This window comes from Urocitellus parryii, chromosome 4, assembly GCF_045843805.1.
Source record: "Urocitellus parryii isolate mUroPar1 chromosome 4, mUroPar1.hap1, whole genome shotgun sequence".
NCBI classification, from domain to species: Eukaryota; Metazoa; Chordata; class Mammalia; order Rodentia; family Sciuridae; genus Urocitellus; species Urocitellus parryii.
The window spans coordinates 200317279-200339479 of NC_135534.1; the positions used below are offsets into that span (position 1 = coordinate 200317279).

Sequence of the window (22201 nt, forward strand, 5' to 3'; positions counted from 1 at the left end):
AAGTCAGTCTCCAGCTTTCTACTGACTGCTTCATCCCAGTGGCCTTTCATCTTGCCAAGGCTCATCTGGAAATATTCACAGTCAATCCCTCCAGATGTGAAAACAGGGATTTACCCAGAGGGGGTTCAGGACTGGGGCATCCCAAGGGGGGCTAAGATGAGTCCATAACTACGGAACCATGTGGCTGATGGCAACAACATCCCAGGAATCCAGTTTAAACAACTACTCCCATCTCTTCCCACAGTGTCCCAGAATGAATATCCCTGCTGCCATCCTCTTGAATAGAACCCCACCCTGGCTTCTAGTCACCAATGAAAGAGGGATACACTTGACATCCTTTGGGAAAAGTACCTTTTGTATATTCTCTACTCATTCTTTTATTATATTTGAAGTGTTTGGCAGTATACACAAAGTGTAATACAAAATTCCAGAAGACATGAAACTAAGCAGGGTGTCAACCAAACTAACCAGGCAAAAATGGTAGCCAGTTACAGACATGGTCAGCATGACCTCAGATAAACTGCTCAGGAGACTAGCATGCAGCCTTGGCTACCAGGGAGCTATGGTCACCAGCCAGCTGTCCCAGGATCTGGCCAGCAGGACAGTGAGGTAGGTGAAGCAAGGGCTTTGAATCTGAATCCATTCCACCAGCCAGGGGATGAGGGTTGGGCCCTTACCCCTGCCAGGCACACGGTAAGCTTTTAGAAGGGCAGCATCTGTTGTTCTCAGCCCTGTGCTAAGGCATCTGGGGTTGGGTTAGATTATTTCTGGGGATAAACAAACTGTCATGTCCAGATAACATCTATGTCTCAGACAGGAGTGAGAGAGAAGTGGGACAAAGTGACCTTGGCCTCCACAGCCATCCTAATTTACATTGCTGGATTTCAAAAGTGATCTAAACCACTGGTGGCCCAAACCAAATGGCTCAGGAAGTAGGTGGAACTGATGAAAACGATTTGATGAGGGGTTGGGGAGAGCCCCAGCTCCTGCTTTGGATAGGCCTGGTTTTGAATTCTTGCTTTGCGGCTTTATGACCTTGGGCAAGTTACCCAACATCTCTGAGCATCAACTCTCTGGGGATACTGACTGCATTGAACTTACAGGGTTGTTGAGAAGAGTGAGATGATGCTTGGGAGGGGTCTGGCTTCATATTATAATGAAAACTGCTTCTATCCAACTGACCCCTTCTTGCTTTCCATTCTCTTGGTTAGTCCTGGTCATCCCTTTCCAAGGGTCCAACAGCAGTTGGTAATTTACCTAGACTGCAGGCAGTGCCTGGCTCCACCAGGGCAAGGTAGGGATTGATGAGGGATATAGGACAGGCAGCTCCTGGCACACACTCCTTTGGCCATGGAGCAGGGACTACCTGCACAGCCACAGACACTGAGCTGACTCTCTTGGAGGATCTTGCTTGTGGGATATAATATGTTTTCAATATTTTATGTTCTATTTTCCCTTCCCTACTGTGATAAACTCCCCACCTTTGGCACAGAAAATTCTAATCTGAGAAAATGCCTCCTCTGGTCTCGCTGAGTCAGATTTCCTGCTCTTGTCCTGCTGGGCTCAATATCTCCCTGGCAGGGAGCTGGATATGAGCAGCTCCAACACAGACCTTTAAAGAAATGCTGTTTTTAGGCTCTGGCTGTCCCCTGGCAAAGAGGCTCTGCTGTCGCACTGCTGAACGTGGACAGACTCAGGGATTCAGGAGGCCTGTCACTCAACACAGCTGGGAATTCAGGGAATCTAAAGTGAACACAGTTACTGAGAAACAGCCACCACCCTCATTTTTTGGATTCTTCCCTGCTGAGCTGACCAGGACTCCAGGACAGAAGGAGTAGTAACCCCGCCCTCATCTTGTCCTGGATCTGATCTCTTTCATGCACACTCACTCGCCACTCTGTCACTCCCCAAACTCTCACTGGGCAGCTTGTCTGTGCCAGGATCTGTAAGGTGCCAAGGATACAGACATGAACCCAACACTGTCCCCAACTGGGAACTGAACGTAAGTACACCACCTGAAAGCAGCCAGCAGGGACGGTTCTAGCCCAGAGCAGCAAGGAAGTACCAGGCTTGGAAAAGGCAGGGAGGACTGGTGGGGCAGGGGTGGTGGGACAGGGTCTTGGAGGACTGGTGGAACAGAAGAGGAAAGACACTCCTGGCAGTAGAGATGGTAGGAGCTGATTCATCCTGGGGTCCTCCCTGTGCCCCATGTGGGGTCTGGCCTTGAGCAGATGTCCATAAAGAGCTGGTAAGTGAATGAATACAAGTGTCAGAGGCTAGAGGAAAGGAAGGTCTCTGTGGGGGGTGGGCACTTCACAGAGTATTGGAGGTGAGCAGGAACTGGCCAGAAGTGGAGGATGACAGGGGCCTCCAATCCAGAAGATCCAGCTATGGTCAGGGTGGGTTCTCAAGGCTGGTTATGTTCTAATGATACAGGCCAACTAGCAACTAGGGAGGGAATCCTGAAGGGGACTCACACTCCGAGAGCTGATGGACCTATCTCAATTCTTGATAGTCTTTTCTGACATGCTGGTGCCTCACAGAGCAGTGGAGGAGATGCAAAATCTGAGGGATATAGGAGTGCAGAGGGCTGACTTCTTGGTGCAAATGGACAGAAGAATGCCTAGGAAGACCAAGGGCAGAATAAGCCACCAGTAGCTGAAGTTCTTGAAGCACGAATGGGTAAGAAGTGGACACTGGAGATGCCAGAACAAAAATGGTACTAGAAACCACAGAGAGAGCACTACACTCCCCAGAGTGCAGAGTCAGAGGCAGGACAGAACATGGGAAGAGCACCATCCATGGGAAGGAAGGACAAAATGCAGCTCCTGGGTACAAAGCTCAGCTGGACTGGCCTTTGTACATCAGTCAGCCATGCCACGCTCCACCAACCCAATTTCCATTTCTCTTGTGTATTATTTTTGGTGGACCTTTTTGGAGACCACATCTTTGGCTTAAGGAACAGCTTTAAAAGTGAGAATTTCCCATTGTAACCAATGGATAAAGCAAGTGAAGACTGCCTGGGCCAGGATAGGGAATCTGGGACTTAACAGGAAGTCAGTTGCCACCCCATCTGAGAGTGACCACCGTGTTTAGTCACTCAGGTTTTGGAAACTTCCCCATGTATCTGAGACACAGCCTGAAGAAGTGGCTCTCACCCACCCTAGTAAAGTGAGCCCTCTGACTAAGAGTGTGATCAAACACTGCTACATCCAGTGCAGAGGTGATGGCATCTCCTGAGGACGCTGGCAGTCCCCACCCTAAAGAAAAAACTCATTGGAGTTTAAAGCAAATAAAAAGGGCAAAAGGAGACTTGGAGATGCCTCAGGGCCCTATCACATCAGCACAAATCTGGGCTTTTCAAAACTACCAGATGGATTAAGTTGAACAATGGCTATGGCTCTGTGGCCTCCCTAGGTTCAGGTAATCCTCATCCCTATTTTCACACATGCAGCACATAATAGCCATCAGTGATTGTTTGCTGAGCAATTGACAAAGGTTCCTGGAGTCTCTCCTTCTCCACTCCTGGCCATACATGGTAGTTGACCTTGCTGCTCTCCATCCTTCAGAAACAGGTAGCCATGAATGGCTGTGCTTGTCCCTTTAAGCTGGGTCACCTGCTCCTATATCCCTGGCCTACCATGCACTGATCTGCCATCTCTCTTCTGTTCCCTCTCTATGTGGTACGATGGTTGACATCTGAGCTTGACTTAGCCCTCCATGCTCTCTAGACTTCAGGATCTCCACAGCTCTGGGTCTGAACCTTTCTCTGTCATCAGACAATACCACAAGAGGCTAGGACAAATTTTCCAGTTTGGTCTCTGTGCATATTATTATTTTGATCTGTTGTCCCTTATCTGGATAGCAGCCATCTGATTTTCTTCCCAGGAACTACCTCTTCTTTGTCTCTTAGGCCTGTGCTTCAGGTGGGATTTCACCCACAGCACACAAGAGTCCTTGGCCACAAACACTGTTAAGACAGGCACAGGAGCACAGCTGGATTAATAACCAAAGACTATGTCTTCCCTTATCAGCAGTGAGAAAGCTTCTAGGAAGTGACACTCACTTTCCTGTTGGTCTTGCCCCAGAAAAGTGTGGTCTGCTGCTATAGTACTTGCTCCATCGTTAGGAGAAGGCCTGCAGAGTGGCCCTAGTAGAAGAGGCAAAGTCAAAAAATATGGCAAAAATACATGGGCCTGACATGAGTTGATACCTGGATCAAGCACCTGAAGCTAATATAAGCCAACAGTTTCTCTTTTGGGTTTTATGTCTCTTGCAACTCCAGGTACCCTAATTAGTGTAGACTCCCAGCATAGGCCCTTGCCCCTGGCATCACCAATAAAAACTTCTATACATGTTTGGTTTTTATCCTGTGTTCTATTCCCTCACGCATATCAGGAAAGCACCAGCATGCCTTTGGGACCATCGATTTGATATACAGGCAACACTTCTTCAGGTACAGGACACCTGCTTACTTGTATTAGTGCTAAATGAGGTCAGAAGCATTAAGGAGGGCCTGAGAGTCTAAGGAAGCCAGGGACAAAGCCTTACTTATGCTCCAACATCCTGGGATCCTGGGCCACCTGCTCAGATCACTGCAGTGGCTAGGACACTACAAACCCAGAACTGTCACATTCTCAGCAGAGTTGGTGAAGAACCCAAGTATTAGAATCAACAATATGGCTTTCATTCCTGACAATGGCTTTTGAGCTGCAGACCCTTGGCTAAGTCCCCATCTTCTCTGAGCCTGACCTTTTCTCTGAGATCCCCAAAGGGGAGCTGAGCAGATTACTTGGGTCAACCTACTGGAATGGGCCACTGTTTCTCTAGGGCGTGTGCCTGGCCAAGGGTGAGTAACTTGGCCTAACATCCCTCCTGCAGCTGTGTGGAGACATGCTCACACACAGGAGGTGCTCACACAGACTCACATGTGCTCAGGTCCCAGGTGGGGTGGTCTGGGAGGGAGACTGACCTTGGCCCCAGTCCTTCTGTAGCTATCCTTCATTTGTGCTGAAATGAAGGTGATATGGCTTAGAAAGAAAGCTGCTATTTTTAAGCTGGCTCTTCACTGGCTGCAGACATTTCTCAGTTCTTCCAGGGCATACTAGGAGCTCTACCCACACTGCTGGGCGGCCTGGCCTCTCCGGTTCCCTGCAATGAGGGGAATGCAACCTGGGAAGACAATACTGAAATCTCCTCAATTTTCAACTCAGCCTTACAGATTTTCAGAATCTTGATTTCTCTGTTTATTGGCAAGTTTTCCCTCCTGAAATGAAATGTGTCTTTCCAGAGGAGCAAACTGCAGCCTTGCTAAGCCTTTTAGAAGTCTGTCTCTGGGTTAGCCTGGCCTATAAAAGGTTGAGTGCATGTGCGAAGACAGGTCTAGCCTATTACCCTAAAAAGAGACCTGCTGCCATCTGGGGGCAATGCTGCTTTTGGTAATGGCAATGAGTGAGTTGAAACAACTGTGGACAGCAACCCTACCAGAACAGAAGGCAGGGCCCTGTTACAGTCACCCTACAGCTGGCACAAAGGCTGGACTGGAGCCAGAGGAACTGGAGAGAATGTGGTGGGGAGACCAACACAGTGCTCTGCTTTCTTGCACAAAGATTGGTTGAAAAGAGCAGAAAAAAAGGGCAATGGAGAGGGGAAACACACTTTGGAAGTGACAGGGTTGGAAAGAATGGTGTATAGGGAGCTTTGCATCCAGGATCTAAGAATGTGGCTGGTGAGTCCCAATGAGAAAAATGACTTTGACGCTTGCCAGCCTGCTCCCCGCTGGATTCACTGGCCTGCCCCCTGCTCCTCTGCTCTCAAGTCCAAGCCAGAGTCAGGCAGCATCATCTGTTCTCTCCAGTGCCAGCTCCCAGAGAAGCCACCAGGACTTTTCCCTCTGCTCAGTGACAGCTTCCTCTGGGCTTAAGCTTTGTTTTCCTACTGAGAGCGACAGGGACACAGGTCAGTTATAAGTGCATGGGCAGGAGGGCATGTTTCAAGACCTGAGAAGAAGACAAAGCCCTAAGAAGACAGGGCTGGCTGGAAGGTAACCAACTCTGCTCCTGCCCACTGGGCCTAGGTGCCAGCACTGAGGGAGATACTTATAAGCCAAATTTCATTTAATCATGGTAACAACCTATGACTCAGACATTATCACCCCAGTCTAAAGATGAGGAAACTGAGTTTCACTGAGGTTAAGTGACCTACTAAAGGTCACCAGCTAGTCAGTGACAGAGCTGTAATTTAAGCCCAGAGCTGCCAGCTTCCAAAATCTGTGCTTCATGCACTCTACATTTACCAACCTATGGGTATTCACCTTTTAGCAGTTAAGTTTGGGGGCAGGGGTGAGAGGCTGTATTTGTTTTTTTTCTCCTTCTGTCTCTGAATGGATACTCTGTGTTTGTGCATGCGTGTGTGTAACTTCTTAGCCATACCATTTGAAAGTAAGTTTCTGGCATCATGCCATCTCACCCCTATATACTTCAGCATGTATCTCCTAGGGACAACGATAAGGAATACATACAAAACCATGCTACTAACATCATCTAGTATCCCAGTCTATCTTTAAATTTCCCATCTTTCCCAAGAATGTCTTTAAAGTAAAAATAAAATATATCCTTCCAGGTCCAGTGGCTCAGTGGCAAAGTGTTTGCCTAGCATGTAAGGCACTGGGTCATCAGCACCACATAAAAATAAATAAATAAATGTCTTCAAACAACTAAAAAAAAAAGTAAAAAGAAAATATACTCTTCCATCTGAGTTAGGTCCAAGCATTGCATTTGGTTATGTATCTATCTTAGTCTCTTTTATGGATAAAATCTTTATGTCTGATTTATGCAGTTGCTTTATTCTATGTAATTGAAGGGCTAAAGAGCCTCTCCCTTCTCTCACTCCCCTCCCTATCTCCTGCACAGCGACTACTCGTGCAGGGCTCAAGGTGGTCCTCTACCTTGTTCCTCCCCACTTCCTTTCTCGGGACATCTAGACCAACCTTAGAATCTCATAAAGATACACAAAATAAAATGAGACAGGATCTAAGTTGCTACAATACAAAGCTATTTCTACTTAGAAACTAATCCTTATTTATGGAAAGTGAATTTGGAATTAGTTTTTGACCACTAATGGAATATTCATTTTTCTTTCTCAAATGAACAGATAATTATAAGCATAGCAACTGAAATGAAATCAAATAACTTACTGGACACAGCAATACTTAAACAATAATCAATCAATTATGACCTAATTTAAGCATCTGTAGCAATAACAAACCCCAGGATATTTACTGGTTGCCAGTTCCATGCCAGGCCCTGCAGAAGGCGCTGGACCTCTGAGAGACTCACCTTTTCAGGGAGGAGATGAACATTCAAGAAATGGACTGGAAGGGTTTACAAAAGGGATCTGCTCTGGGTTTGACCAGACAGATGGTGAAGGGCCTCATGGGCCATGCCAAGGTGAGTCTTTAGGGGAGGCTAGGAGCAAGGACTGACATGGGCCCCTGTGCACGCTTTATTTAGGTAGCCTTCTGTAAGGCTATGTGATGACTGCAGTGGAGATGCCAGTGTGATTGGAGCAAATGATTATACTATCTGCACCAAGACTGTGGCAGAATTGATGGAGAGGAGGGGACAGGGCAGTGTCAGGAGGTAGAGGGGAGGCTATGGCAGTAGTGTGTGGTACCGAGATCTGGATGGACAGCAGCGTAACTCACTAAGGGAGAGATGGAGGAGATGGAGCACACAGCACACTGGCGGCTGGACTGGAGTCTTCTGGAGAACATGGGTGACCTCCTGGAGATGTCTGGGATAAATAGTTGAATTGTAGGGAATTGTGTGTGACTTCCAATCTCAGTGGGGCAGAAGGAGTTTCTCAGTCAAGGGTGCTGAGAAGGCATTTCCTGGCTGGGCAGTGTCTCCAGCCTAGCCGGAGACTGGAACTGAAGGACTGGCTCACCACTCACTGCAAAGCCCAAACGCTCCAAACACAGACAGGCAGACAATTATATTCTAAGAGCTGGGCCTAAGGTGGTGTCCCAACTTCTCTGTTACAGCTTTCCAGAAGCCACAGTGGTGCTTGATGGGGACTCTGGTTTAATCATATTTTTAAGCTTTACATAAGAGAAGTTCCTAAATCTCTGCTCAGATGGGAGAACAACAGATGCATCTTTCAACACACAAACCTGATGGCCTCGGAAGCAGGTAAGTAGTCTGCAGATCAGTCAGCTGGGGAAACATTAGGAAGGGGGCCCTGAGAGTAGTTTGCATTAAGTTCTCAGGTGAGCCTCATTCTCCCACCTGCCTAGCCTTAGAAGGCCCCTGAGAAGGCCTGGCCTGGCCCTGCCCACAGCCTTGGCAGCACCATTAGGGCCAGAATCCAGCATCACTGGACTGCAGTGTTAGTCCAGTGCCATATCCAGGAGAGAGGGCTGTATGTGGCAGAAGCAGGGGTGCTGCTGGGGCAGGAGTGAGCTACTGTTTCCAGCAAACACTGTTCGAGCTGAACTGGTTTCCTCATTTGTACAAGGCTTTCTTACTTTTCTTACTTAAGGCGTAATTCAACGAGCACAGATGTAAAAGCACCTAGTGGCCTGGCCATCTGATTAAATGGAGGTACACAGCAGTTTCCATGGGGTGCTGCCTCCATTGACTCCTCTCAAGAGAAGGGGGTCAGGGCAAGATGTTCTAGCTATGGGGTTCTCAGCCCTTGTATAGGACACTGCTTCCTCGCCCCTTCTGTGGACACAGAAAGGAGGGAATTTCCATTCCCCATCCCAGGAGACAAAAGCAGAGGGCACCCTTAGCCTGTCTCTGTCCTGTATTCTCATCCCTGCCTGGGAGAAGACCCCCCTCCTGGGGTCTGGGAAGGAACTAAGCATGCTCTGTCATTTCTTCCAGCTCCCCCTGCACCTGTAGCTCCTCCCTTTGAAGAGCCATTGTCTACTTACCTTGCATGGCATAAGAGTCTTTTAAATTCTGAGGCAACGTTTTAGTAATCGTTTGGCCTCAGGTCTAATGCAATATTCCTTTAATCTTAATTTAAAAAGCTGGTGATTTGTAAGGCTGAGGCAGGAGGATCAGAAATTTGAGGCAAACCTCAGAAATTTAGCAAGAATCAGTTTTAAAAAAATAAAAAGGGCTGCGAGTGTGCTTAGAGCACTGTTGGGTCCAATTCCTAGTACGAGGGTGGTGGTGGTAGGGGGAAGCTGTCATTTTAATCTCATTTGACTGTCTCCTGTCTGCTGGATCTTATTTCTTAACTGATTCTAAACTTGAGAAAGGGGAAAAATAGTTCCTTTAAGCCTCTCTAAACTAAGCATTTTCCAAGGTTGGAACAGGCATTCTGGAGCCACTTTTGAACCTTTGAAGAAACCATACATGATCAAGATGCAGAGGCAAATAAAAACGCATCTATTTTGCTCATCACAAGCTCCGAGTGGATAACACGTGTCTGCTTTAGCAAACAAATGAATTGCTACTGAGTTTGGTATGTTGACAAAATATCCTTTAACATAGGATCCAATGAGGGACTATGTAGAGTAGTTCTGGGGGATAAGAGGTTGCGTCTGAGAGGCCTTGACAGCATTCTGGACTCACCTCTCAGCACTGAGATTGAGACTGTCCATCTGCTGGTCTGTCACCATCCTTATGACCTACAAGGGTGGAGACTGAAGACTTATTTGTTTTATACACAGCATATGGATGAATGGATGCATAAAAAGAGGGAAGGTCTCAGCCTTGAAGGAAAAACTGAGGTAGAAAGCAAGAGAGCACCTTCCCTCTCTGGCAGTGGCCAGTCTTGCCCTACTGCTAAATTCCTCTCTCACCAGCCCCCTGCTGCAGAGCCCTCTGCAAACAGCCTCTGTTGGACCCCCTGTCACCCTGCGGGATGTTTCCATGGAGCTCCCTTGGCAGGCTGTGCAGGTACCAGCTTTGCAAGGTAGAGATTAAGGCAACCATCAACAGTCTGCCAGCTGAGTGTTCTTAAAGAATGAAATCCACAAAAATGAAAACCTAGGGAAGAACTTTTCTCAGGTTAGTGAGCATGACTGCCATGATGAGTTATCTTGCTGGGACATATCAGCTTTAAGAGACATATTGACCAGATGAAGTCCTTGCTGGGTGAGGGAGCTGGCATGAGCTAGACTCTCCTGGGTTTCCATGCTGGTGTTGTGGGCCTGGGCAGATCCATTAATGTCTCTGAGTTCCAGTTCTGGGTCCATAAAATGGGGTTAAAAATTCCTTCAAAGGGCTGTGGTGGAAGTGACAGAAAATATGGTGGGGAGCAGGTCTGTTGTTTTTCCAAAAGGACAATCTATAGCACTGGGCCTATATGACTGGATTGGTGATCCCTGATGAACATTTAAATTTTTTTTTATATGCCCAGAAAAAAACTAGACCAGTATGTTAAACCTATGATTTAACCAACTGCTCAAGTCGTGGTGAAAGTTGGTATGGATATCTGGTTTGAGCCTATTTAAAGAAAACCATCAAGTCACCAAAAAATAGTACAGATGGTAGGAGAGTGTGGCAAAAAATTTTGAACTGGAATTCAAAGGCCTGTTCTTTTGCAAGAATCTGAAGTCCACAAAACTCATGTCTGCCAGTAGTAGGGGCTCTACCTGCTGTGGCCAATGGCCAATCAAACCAGGCAGTTGGGGAAGGACTCAAGGACAACCTATTGTGGGGCAAAGCTGGAAAGAGTTAAAAGAAAGGGGTCTGCAGTTTCGCTGGCCCATCCCCCCACAGCTAATCTGTCACCTAATGAAGAGGGGCCGGCACAAGTGAGCTAGCTGGCAGTTCACTTACAGCGGACTGATTAAGAATGTTCAACCAACAGCAGACTGTAGACCTTTCCAGAGAAAATAAATAGAGTGTAGACTGTATGCAAATGTGTTTGTCACTTTGACAGCACGTCTCAATTAAGGCATCTCGCGGCTGTGGGTAGGCGCTGCGGCTGCAGCTGGAAGGAAGAGCCGGCTGCATGGCTGATCCTAGGGGCTTGACCCTAATCCACATGCATGCATTAAAAAAAATCCTGCCTTCCTGTACACTTGCATAATGCTGGCAGCCACGTGAGGGAAGTGACAAACGGGGGGGGGGGGGGGGGGGGGAAGCCACTTTCATCCTCTCCAGTTTGCAGACCTGTGAAGGCACAGACAGCTCTTATTTCAACAGAGTTTGGGGTGGCTTTTTTAATTGTTTATCCCCCACCCGCGTGCACGCACACACTCTCTTATTCTGCATTTAGCTGGGAATGACATTAAAGCATCTCTACTTCTTGCTGAAATGGAAAGAAGGTCTTTCTCCATTTCAAATAGGGCCTCCTTTTTTTTGTGTTTCGAAAATGGAATGTTTAACACCATGAAATCCCTCTCCCCCGCCCCCTCTTTCTCTGTAATGGGCTCCAAACTCCAGCAAGGGCTCCTTTCATGGGCAGGTTAGTGTGTGCAGGAATGAGGACAAAGGAAAGCAGGAAGCTGACTATGGAATGCCATGCTGGCGACAACCAGGGGCTGTGCTTTCAGCAAGCGCAGCAGCCGGGGAACTGGGGTGTGGATCTTTCCAACAGGGTCTGACCCTGGGGAGGAGGCAGCTCTTTGGGGTGCAGACTCCAGTGCAATTTGAAGATAATCATTAACCAAACGAGTGCCTCTCATTCATGCTTCTTTCATGCACTACATTTCAATTCTGAGAATATCCCTTTTAAGTGTAAAATCAGAAAAGAGGGTGAATCTCCCCAAGTTAAAGATGTATGAATGTATTATCTGAACAGATTGATTAGAGAAGAATGATTCTTATGTTTCAACCAATTCCAATTCACACCTTACAATAATAGCTACAGTTACGATTTCATCAGTTCCCTTTATTTCTTAAATAGCTCTATGCTGGGTATATAGTAGGCCCTTGATAAACATCTTTCAAAACCAAAAATATTTTAAAGGTAGGATTCTAGTTCCTTCATATGGTGAAACCGCAATCACATTTAAAGTAAAATTCATAAAGACTAGTTTAATCATGTCTCATCTAATAAGTGGCTAAAAAAGTCAGGTGATTTAAGAATAAATTATCTTACAAATTCTTATTATAACCATATCTTGCTAATAGAGCCAATTCTCATAAACCACAAACAAACAAAAAGACTTAATGCTAACCAGAGTCAAGAGAAGTAGGGAAGGGCACACGATTTTTTTCAACCAAAAAGATGACCATGGATAGGAATGGAAAAAACAATTTTAGTTTCTATACAGAGTATAATGTGTTACTTAAGGGGGAAAAAAAATGAGTAGACAATTTTTCAAATGCTCAAGTCGTTGAAAATAGTTGGGTAAAGAATTGGATCTCTAGAACTGTAGCGAGGGTGTTTACTCTGAGAAGCAAGACTCCTGATATTGATTTTCAGGAAGTACATTAATAAAGAACTCCTAATTGATTTTTTTTTTAAGACTTCGCTTGTTGCCTTTTATTTGAAGGTGCAAAGAAGGGCCTGGGATGCTAAAGTGTTCTAATGAGATGCTTAGCTAACAGGGATCTTAAAGGCAATGCCTGGGAGTGGGGGAGGCAGCAGCCGCATTTAATGACTTCATTCAGCAGTGGAGCTAGTTGATGACCAGAGCCAGACTGTCTCCCCGAAATTTTTGAAAATTCACCTTCAAAACATGTTTGCACCAAATAAACATTTGACGACGTGAAAAACTCCATGGAGTTGCTCTGCCAAGGAGAGTTGGAATGAGGAACCGTCTGCCGCATGTGCTACAGCTTCTGCTATGAGCAAAACAACAAACCCCCAAACTGGAAAATCAAACAGACCCTGAAAAAGGACCAGGTACCTACCTGCCCAAAGTGGACCGTGATCGGCCTCCGGTCTTCTCGGAGCTTGGGGTCCTTGGCCTCCACCAGTGGGGACGGCATAGTCCTAGGCAGCTGCTCTTCTGTGGTGGGGGCACAGCCGTTCTCCGCGATGTCCTGCGGGGAGGAGTATGGTCCGGGGTTGGTGTCGGGGGGCTCCCTCATACCCCACAGCTAAGTGGCCTGCCATGGAACTCCCTCCGGGACATTCCAAGCCTATCCTCCTGGGAGAGATGGAGGAAATGGAAGGCTAACTTGGCCCTTTGACTTTTAAGGACTAGAGAAACTAAAATCATTTGCATTAAATTATAAAGATAACTAATTCTTAATAGTGAAAATAATCATCTTTCATACTATCTTACACAGCTATTTTCATTTTTACATATTCACGGTATCTACACACAGTTAAAAATTACTTGCAATCACAGCTCATGCTTAATTTTATATCCTGTTTTGTCTCAATATATTATAAGCATCACCATGGGTGCTACATAACAATTATAATAATAATTTTAATGGATGCATAATATTTCATTGAGCAGATATGCAACAACTTAATAAACCATTTTCCACTGCTATTGGACATTTGTTTCTAAATTTTTTTAACTTTCTAAATACCCATGATAAATATTGTAGTTTTTCTTTCTTTTGTATTATTTCTTCCATGGAAATATCTAGGAATAAAATTACTAGGTGAAAAGATGTAAACATTTTTCAGGGTTTTTATTCATTCTACCAAATTTCCAATTTACACCAACTACCAGCAATGGATGCATTATCGGTTTCACAGTCCTTGTTAGCCTTATCATTTAAAAAATGTATCGCTAATTTAATAGGTGAAAAATTAGACCTCATTGTTGTTTTAATTTGCATTACTTTGATTATTTGTGAGTGTGGACATTTTCTCCGTGTTCTTTGCTGATGATGTTACTGTGTGTGAATATGATGTGCTTGTGTCCCTCTTTCTACCCCCACCCAGTCTTTCTAAAAGAGAATAAAGAGTGTGAATTCTGATGTAGGGCTCTGACTGATTTAGGGAAACAAAGAAATATTTTTAGGGCTCTGACTGATTTAGGGAAACAAAGAAATATTTTTCAATCCAGAAATTTACATTTAATTTGTGCTTCTGATGATTTTAGAAGGAAAGGAAAAACCCAATGTGCAAAAGGCAGGTAATGGGTGCTTTGGCTAGCGCTACAGCTGACGGTGCACGTGGGCTATTTGGAGCATGGATATGGTACACAAGTGCAATGCAATAAGCATCACATATTGTATTCAGGTCAAGAAAGTTGCTTTGATCTTGACTGGAATGGGATAGAGAATAAATGTACAAATTACATGTAAACAATCATTTTGTTTTAACCAAGTACAAACAACTCATAGCCTGAATTAAATAATAAATATAGAAGGTAGGCGGAACTGCGACCACCGACAGAACAGGCCCAGCGGCCCACCAGCGTGGTAGACACATAGCCCCGGATGGGGGAGGGGCAGAGCCGCCACCCACGCCTGCAAGGTAGACAGACCTGCAACCGACAGACAGAACAGGCCCAGAGGCCTGTGCCTGCAAGGTAGGTGGAACTGTGACCCACCGGCAGAACAGACCCAACGGCCTGCGGAGGGGCAGAGCCGCTGCCCATGCCTGCAAGGTAGGCGGAACTGTGACCACCGACAGAACAGGCCCAGTGGCCTGCAGAGGGGCAGAGCCGGCGCCGGCGCCTGCAAGGTAGGTGGACCTGCTACAGACCGGCAGAACAGGCCCAGCGGCCTGCCGGCGTGGTAGGCACATTGCCCCAATTGGAGGAGGGGCAGAATTGCCGCCCGCGCCCGCAAGGGAGACTTTGCAACTATACAAGAGCAATATAAATATATAGGGGGAAAATTCAATAACACAACAGTTTCACCAAGCAGAAAGAAACGCGAACAGTATGAAAAGACAAGGAAAGAAAGGACCACAAGCAATGCAGGTCAACTCAACATTAGAAGAGGTAATATCTGCAGCAGATGGAATGTTAGATAAAGAATTCAGGATATACATGCTTCAGATGATCTGGAGTCTCAAGGAAGACAGTAGACAGCAAAATCAGAGAATGAAAGATCACTTCGACAATGAATTACATAAACAAATCCAAGAAGCAAAAGATCAACTATACAAGGAGATAGAGGTTATAAAAAACAAACAGAAACCCTAGAAATGCAGAAAGCAATAAACCAACTTAAAAACTCAATTGAGAATACTACCAGCAGAGTAGAACACTTAGAAGATAGAACATCAGACAATGAAGACAAAGTATTTCAACTTGAAAAGAACATAGACAGCTCAGCAAGACTGTTATGAAACCATGAGCAGAACATCCAAGAATTATGGGATAATATTAAAAGACCAAACTTAAGAGTCATTGGGATACAGGAAGGTATAGAGGTCCAAACTAAAGGAATGAGCAATCTATTCAATGAAATAATATGAGAAAACTTCCCAGACTTGAAGAATGAGACAGAATCCCAAATCCTAGAAGCCTACAGGACGCCGAATGTGCAAAATCATAAGAGATCCACACCTAGACACATTATAATGAAGATGCCAACATACAGAATAAGGAGAGAATTTTAAAAGCTACAAGAGAAAGGAAGCAGATTACATTTAAGGGTAAACCAATCAGGATAATAGCTGATCTTTCAACACAGACTCTGAAAGCTAGAAGATCCTGGAATAACATATTTCAAACACTGAAAGAAAATGGGTTCCAACCAAGAATTGTGTATCCAGCGAAATTAAGCTTCAGGATGGAAGATGAAATTAAAACCTTCCACGATAAACAAAAGTTAAAAGAATTTGCAGCTAGAAAACCACCTCTCCAAAAAAATCCTTGGCAAAACATTACAGGAAGAGGAAATGGAAAATAACAATGAAAACCAACAGTGGGAGGTAGTACAGTAAAGGGGGGAAAATAATCAAAGAGGAAAACAAACCATGTTTAGTAACATAAATAAACAAATATGGCTGGAAGAACAACCCATATCTCAATAATAACCCTAAATGTTAATGGCTTAAACTCACCAATTAAGAGACACAGGCTAGTTGAATGGATCACAAAACAAGACCCAACAATATGCTGCCTACAGGAGACGCCTTTGATAGGAAAAGACATACACAGACTGAAGGTGAAAGGTTGGGAAAAATCATATCACTCATATGGACTTCGGAAACAAGCAGGAGTGTCCATACTCATATCAAATAAAATAGATTTCAAGCCAAAGTTAATCAAAAGGGATAAAGAGGGACACTACATACTGCTCAAGGGAACCATACACCAACAAGATATTACAATCATAAATATATATGCCCAAACAATGGTGCAGCTATGTTCATCAAACAAACTCTTCTCAAGTTCAAGAGTCTAATAGACCACTATACAATAATCATGGGAGACTTCAACACACCTCTCTCACTACTGGACAGATCTTCCAAACAAAAGTTGAATAAGGAAACTATAGAACTCAATAACACAATTAATAACCTAGACTTAATTGACATATATAGAATATACCACCCAACATCAAGCACTTACACTTTTTTCTCAGCAGCACATGGATCCTTCTCAAAAATAGATCATATATTATGTCACAGGGCAACTCTTAGACAATATAAAGGAGTAGAGATAATACCATGCATCTTATCTGATCAAAATGGAATGAAACTGAAAATCAACGATAAAAGAAGGAAGGAAAAATCATGCATCACTTGGAGAATGAACAATAGGTTACTGAATGATCAATGGGTTACAGAAGACATCAAGGAGGAAATTAAAAAATTCTTAGAGATAAATGAAAACACAGACACAACATATCGGAATCTATGGGACACAATGAAAGCAGTTCTAAGAGGAAAATTCATTGCTTGGAGTTCATTCCTTAAAAAAAAAGAAAAAACCAACAAATAAATGATCTCATACTTCATCTCAAAATCCTAGAAAAAGAAGAGCAAAACAACAGCAAAAGAAGTAGAAGGCAAAAAATAATTAAAATCAGAGCTGAAATTAATGAAATCGAAACAAAAGAAACAATTGAAAAAATTGACAAAACTAAAAGTTGGTTCTTTGAAAAAATAAATAAAATCGACAGACCCTTAGCCATGCTAACGAAGAGAAGAGCGAGAACTCAAATTACTAGCATATGGGATGAAAAAGGCAATATCACAACAGACACTTCAGAAATACAGAAGATAATCAGAAATTATTTTGAATCCTTATATTCCAATAAAATAGAAGATAGTGAAGGCATCGATAAATTTCTTAAGTCATATGATTTGCCCAGATTGAGTCAGGAGGATATAGACAACCTAAACAGACCAATATCAATTGAGGAAATAGAAGAAACCATCAAAAGACTACCAAGTAAGAAAAGTCCAGGACCGGATGGGTACACAGCAGAGTTTTACAAAACCTTTAAAGAGGAACTAATACCAATACTTTTCAAGCTATTCCAGGAAATAGAAAAAGAGGGAGAACTTCCAAATTCATTCTACGAGGCCAACATCACCTAATCACCCTGATTCCTAAACCAGACAAAGACACTTCAAAGAAAGAAAACTATAGACCAATATCTCTAACGAACCTAGATGCAAAAATCCTCAATAAAATTCTGGCGAATCGGATACAAAAACATATCAAAAAAATTGTGCACCATGATCAAGTAGGATTCATCCCTGGGATGCAAGGCTGGTTCAATATACGGAAATCAATAAATGTTATTCACCACATCAATAGACTTAAAGATAAGAACCATATGATCATCTCGATAGATGCGGAAAAAGCATTGGACAAAGTACAGCATCCCTTTATGTTCAAAACTCTAGAAAACCTAGGGATAACAGGAACATACCTCAATATTGTAAAAGCAATCTATGCTAAGCCTCAGGCTAGCATCATTCTGAATGGAGAAAAATTGAAGGCATTCCCTCTAAATTCTGGAACAAGACAGGGATGCCCTCTTTCACCACTTCTGTTCAACATAGTTCTCGAAACACTGGCCAGAGCAATTAGATGAAAGAAATTAAAGGCATAAAAATAGGAAAAGAAGAACTTAAATTATCACTATTTGCAGATGACATGATTCTATACCTAGAAGACCCAAAAGGGTCTACAAAGAAACTATTAGAGCTAATAAATGAATTCAGCAAAGTGGCAGGATATAAAATCAACACGCATAAATCAAAGGCATTCCTGTATATCAGCCACAAATCCTCTGAAATGGAAATGAGGACAACCACTCCATTCACAATATCCTCAAAAAAAATAAAATACTTGGGAATCAACCTAACAAAAGAGGTAAAAGACTTATACAATGAAAACTACAGAACCCTAAAGAGAGAAATAGAAGAAGATCTTAGAAGATGGAAAAATATACCCTGCTCATGGATAGGCAGAACTAACATCATCAAAATGGCGATATTACCAAAAGTTCTCTATAGGTTTAATGCAATGCCAATCAAAATCCCAACGGCATTTCTTGTAGAAATAGATAAAGCAATTATGAAATTCATATGGAAAAATAAAAGACCCAGAATAGCAAAAACAACTCTAAGCAGGAAGTATGAATCAGGCGGTATAGGGATACCAGACCTCAAACTATACTACAGAGCAATCGTAACAAAAACAGCATGGTACTGGTACCAAAACAGGCGGGTGGACCAATGGTACAGAATAGAGGACACAGAAACCAATCCACAAAACTACAACTATCTTATATTTGATAAAGGGGCTAAAAGCATGAAACGGAGGAAGGATAGCATCTTCAACAAATGGTGCTGGGAAAACTGGAAATCCATATGCAACAAAATGAAACTGAATCCCTTTCTCTCACCATGCACAAAAGTTAACTCAAAATGGATCAAGGAGCTTGATATCAAATCAGAGACACGGCGTCTGATAGAAGAAAAAGTTGGCTATGATCTACATACTGTGGGGTCGGGCTCCAAATTCCTCAATAGGACACCCATAGCACAAGAGTTAATAACTAGAATCAACAAATGGGACTTACTCAAACTAAAAAGTTTTTTCTCAGCAAAAGAAACAATAAGAGAGGTAAATAGGGAGCCTACATCCTGGGTACAAATCTTTACTCCTCATACTTCAGATAGAGCCCTAATATCCAGAGTATACAAAGAACTCAAAAAATTAAACAATAAGAAAACAAATAACCCAATCAACAAATGGGCCAAGGGCCTGAATAGACACTTCTCAGAGGAGGGCATACAATCAATCAATAAGTACATGAAAAAATGCTCACCATCTCTAGCAGTCAGAGAAATGCAAATCAAAACCACCCTAAGATACCATCTCACTCCAGTAAGATTGGCAGCCATTATGAAGTCAAACAACAACAAGTGCTGGCGAGGATGTGGGGAAAAGGGTACACTTGTACATTGCTGGTGCGACTGCAAATTGGTGCAGCCAATTTGGAAAGCAGTATGGAGATTTCTTGGAAAGCTGGGAATGGAACCACCATTTGACCCAGCTATTCCCCTTCTCGGTCTATTCCCTAAAGACCTAAAAAGAGCATGCCATAGGGACACTGCTACATCGATGTTCACAGCAGCATAATTCACAATAGTAAGACTGTGGAACCAACCTAGATGCCCTTCAATAGACGAATGGATAAAAAAAATGTGGCATTTATACACAATGGAGTACTACTCTGCATTAAAAAATGACAAAATCATAGAATTTGGAGGGAAATGGATGGCATTAGAACAGATTATGCTAAGTGAAGCTAGCCAATCCCTAAAAAACAAATGCCAAATGTTTTCTTTGATATAAGGAGAGGAACTAAGAACAGCGTTGGGAGGAAGAGCATGAGAAGAAGATTAACATTAAACAGGGGTGAGAGGTGGGAGGGAAAAGGAAAGAGAAGGGAAATTGCATGGAAATGGAAGGAGACCCTCATGGTTATACAAAATTACATACAAGAGGAAGTGAGGGGAAAGGGGAAAAAAAAAACAAGGGGGAAAATGAATTACAGTAGATGGAGTAGAGAGAGAAGATGGGAGGGGAGGGGATGGGGGACAGTAGAGGATAGGAAAGGCAGCAGAATACAACATACACTAGTATAGCAATATGTAAAACAGTGGATGTGTAACTGATGTGATGCTGCAATCTGTATACGGGGTAAAAATGGGAGTTCATAACCCACTTGAATCAAAGTGTGAAATATGATATGTCAAGAACTATGTAATGTTTTGAACAACCAACAGTAAAAATTAAAGGAAAAAAAATAAAAAAGAAAAAAATATAATTGCCAATTCTTTTCTTTGTAAAAACACACATTTTAATCAACAGACCACACCCTCTTAAACTCATTAAATTCTGCACATGAGAGATAACCAATCACTCTTAACTTCTCAGCTAAGGAGAGAGAAAGTGGGACACGGGGGAAAGTGGTTGCTTATTGCATAATCCTGTATTAAGGAGGAAACATATAACATCTCTGAGCCTCAGTTTCTTCATCTGTAAAATGAGGCTATGGTAGCTATGAGAATTAAAGAAGACAGGTGAGACCAGATAAGTGCCTTGACCATTATTAGCTACTCAATGAACTGTAGAAATTGCACAGATGCCCCTCCCATACCATATTAATTTGCTCTTTAGGTGCCTATCCGCTGGCCTCCTTTCCCAAGAGGCCAGTCTGAGGAGTCTACTTGTTGGTAAACAACATAGGGAGGTAGTGACCTCTTGACTTTACAGAGAGGCCTTGGATCAGTTGGCCCATGTCAGATCAGTCAGTCTCAGCCAGGCTAAGGCTCAATTGTAAAAGGGCCTGATGACTGCCTTGTTCGGAAAGGGGCTGCTCCAAGGCACTTAGGTCAAGTGGAAAAAAAAAGGGGAGGGGCTCCTCCTGTGCCAGAAAGCAACAGAGGGCCAAAGGGGCATTTTGGATCCAGGTGGGGATACCCAGAAAATAAACACGAGAGGTTGAACAAGCCAAACAGTAACCATTTCATGTGCGAGCCTGAAAAAAATGGAGCTGCAAGGTAGCATGGTAAGAAAATAATTAAGAAACTACAAGATAATAGGTGTTTTAAAAAAGAAAATGCATGTGCTTGTTTTTGGAAAAGTGTCTCCTAGCTTTGTTTTTACCATCAATCATCTAATCTTTCCAATTTACTCAACCTCTCCACAACTATTTCTTTGTTTTTACAATGAGGAGACTATAACCTGTTTGGCAAATTTCCAAGCTACTGGGTGATGGGTTAAATTAGATGAGATATGAGGAGGATTTGAAAAATGTCTAAGCATTATGAAAATTGAACATTAGACACTTCCTCCTACAAAGGACAGAAAGTTTCCCTGGAGAACACCTGCCCTGGTGGGCACTTTTCTGGACCCTTGACCTTTGCTTTCACATAGTCCCTATAATAATCACAAGGTAAACAGGAGTATACTTTTTTCATAGGTAAGGAAGTAGGGCTCAGAGAGAATAACTTATCCAAGGCCACACTGCTAGGAAGCAGAGGAACCTAGAACTATCAATCCTGGCAATTATGCCACATTGACCCATGAAAATAGCATACATGATAATGGCTCTTGAACTGATGGAGGACTTACCACCTCATCAGGAGTGACCTCTCTCTCCTTGGCAACCCTTCTTGTTAGATTATTATTGTTTTTTTCTGTCAGTGCCAGGGATAAAAACCTGTTCCTCTTACATGCTAGGCAAGTACTCAATGACCAAGCTACACCCCAGATCTAGACTAATCATAATCCACCACACCCTACGCTACCTGTGATTCCCCACAGACGGTGAGTTCTTAGGGTTTGGGTTCTCTATCCTGGATTCTCTTAAATCTAGTACTCACTCTGTAGTAAATCTTTAAAGTTTAGTTGAACATTTGGAAGGCAAATGTGTGCAATATACAAATGTGCCTGGGTATTAAAAAGCAGTGCTGTACATTCATTTTACTTGGAAGATTCAGAGCCATAAAATTTCTTGTGAATTTCATTTCTTATGAAGGTTGTGGCTCACTGATTTTTTTCACTTTGTCACTGTTTCCTCCACCTAAGGACAACTGCTTCCTCCACCTAAGGACAACTACTTCCTCTACCTAAGGACAACTGCTTCCTCCTGCGATGCCACAGGGAGCAGAGCAGGAGGAGCCGTGTCAAGAAAAAAACAGGAACAGTGTGCAGCCTCTGCTGCACCTACCAGCAGAAGATCTGCACGGAGTGGAGGCCCGGGCAGCAGCAGTGTCCACCCACGACCAAGGAAGCTGCAGTCTAAGAACTCACTGGCTGCCGCAGAGGACCTGGGCAGTAGGTTCTCATCCCCTTCTGGTGGGAATGCAAACTGGCAATTTATACAAAAGA

General features: G+C 43.5%; 1 protein-coding gene across 8 annotated transcripts in view; it reads right to left on the bottom strand.

Moving 5' to 3' along the window:
* The window catches only part of Dennd1a (DENN domain containing 1A), a 523854-nt gene that overhangs the window by 40233 nt on the left and 461420 nt on the right, over nt 1-22201 (bottom strand). For all 8 annotated transcript variants that reach the window (XM_026386221.2, XM_026386225.2, XM_026386220.2 and 5 more), the window contains one exon: nt 12825-12956. In XM_026386221.2, the coding sequence (XP_026242006.1) occupies nt 12825-12956 (132 nt within the window). The remainder of the gene's footprint in view (nt 1-12824; nt 12957-22201) is intronic.